Genomic DNA, 1,719 nt, shown 5'->3' on the forward strand with positions numbered 1-1,719 from the left:
CGGCGTCCTGTCACTCCTCAAGATGACAAACTGACAAACGTGCCAAATAAGTATCTGCTATTGAGCACATTTTCGATCCACGCTGCACTGCCGCCCTTCCTTACCCCTCCACCCACCCTCACCAGATGAGATGCCGGACACACACACACACACACACACACACACACACACACACACACACACACACACACACACTAATAAGAGCTAGAGTAGCAGCGGTGCTAAGTGCTCGCGAGGGGTGCTTTGCACCTACCTGTCACCCTGCGTGGAAGTCTGTGTTTACTCCTCCAGAGCTGCTGGGGGAGAGGCGGCGGAGGCGGCGGCGGCGGCGCCTTGTGGGGCACAAGGGTCGGGCACCGGAACAAGTTAAGGGACGCTAGGGTGTCGTGTCTTACGAGATGCGTGGCGAGACGCTCATACACAGGCACCACAGGCGATGGAGGGAGCCACGGGTACACATACCCCGGGGGAGGCGCAGTAGGAGGCACTGGGGCAGGATGCTGCATCCCGCCGCCTCACACCTCGCCGCCGCCACAGCCCCACAGCCCGGCTCCGCACCTCCGAACCCACACCATTTCTTGCTGCTTCAGATCAGTGCGGCGTGGCAGCAGGAGGGCGGGGCAGCAAAGCAAGGCCCTGAGGGGGGGCTGGGGCTGCCATGGCCGCGTGCACGGTGCTTCAGGGGGCCGCGGTGACCACTCGCAGAGGGAGCCACCCGATTGCCTGCATCACCCCTCTCACACCACCCAACCCAACTTGTCCTCCTCATCCGACTAATCAATATCGCCGGCTAAAATGGTACTCAGGAGTGTTACACATGGAGGATTTCGCCACGCTATTTTTTTGTTTTATTACTTAGGTGTTGAACAGGATAGCCAAAGAGTGGCCAGCGCTGACGCCTCACACACCACGGCCACCCGGGGCATCGATTAACTCCTGGGCGGTGGGCGGGCGGTACGGTACGATGTGGTGTGCGGGGCAGGACTGTGGTGAGCGTGGGGCCGCAGCAGAGACTGAGGGCGGGCTGGGTGGCGTCCTTCAGTGCGGCACCCTCACGTGAGCTCATGATTCACGCTGCTGGCGGGCGGGCGGACGGGCGGCGGCGGCGGCGGCGGCGGCGGCGGCGACAGAGCCAGGGTCACACAACTTCCTCGGGCCACACTCCACCGTGGCGCGCATCACACCTTCCCACCACCAATACCAGCAAAAGGCTCCTCCTCTCGGCGAGACACCTGCCACGCCGGCCGTCAGTGTCCTCTGCGGCCATATATCTACGAACAGCAGTTCACTTTCTCCTGCAGGGTAAGAGTGGCTGCCCGACCATTCTCCTGCCGGTCCTGCAGGACACACCGTCGCCAGGAACAGATTGTATATGTTATGTCATTGATTTTCTGGAGGATAAGAAGACCGGCATGTGTTCTGTCTGGTTAGGGGTCCTGGACAGGACACCGGACGCCCGCCACCACCCCTCCTGTCCCACCCCACACCGCCCACGCCAAGGCATGATCCAGAAACCACTTTCTGCCTGAAGCAAACCATACCAGCACCATGCCCTCAGGGTCCTCCTAGGCACACTTAACGCCTCTACTGACAAACCGCTACCTTTGGCTCTCCACGGATGGGGAGGAGGAGGAGGAGGAGGAGGAGGAGGAGGAGGAGGAGGAGGAGGAGGAGGAGGAGGAGGAGGAGGAAGAGGAGGAGGAATTACTTTATAAAGAT

At 61.0% G+C, this 1,719-nt stretch overlaps 1 protein-coding gene across 1 annotated transcript in view; it reads right to left on the bottom strand.

The window, feature by feature from the left end:
- Nucleotides 1-989, bottom strand: part of LOC123507014 (eukaryotic translation initiation factor 4 gamma 3-like) — a 65,105-nt gene extending 64,116 nt beyond the window's left edge. Inside the window, exon 1 of the mRNA XM_045259511.1 lies at nucleotides 254-989. Within this exon, the coding sequence (XP_045115446.1) occupies nucleotides 254-506 (253 nt within the window). The 5' untranslated portion in view covers nucleotides 507-989. The remainder of the gene's footprint in view (nucleotides 1-253) is intronic.
- Nucleotides 990-1,719: the final 730 nt, after the last annotated feature.

This window comes from Portunus trituberculatus, chromosome 21 (genome assembly GCF_017591435.1).
Source record: "Portunus trituberculatus isolate SZX2019 chromosome 21, ASM1759143v1, whole genome shotgun sequence".
Lineage (NCBI taxonomy): Eukaryota > Metazoa > Arthropoda > Malacostraca > Decapoda > Portunidae > Portunus > Portunus trituberculatus.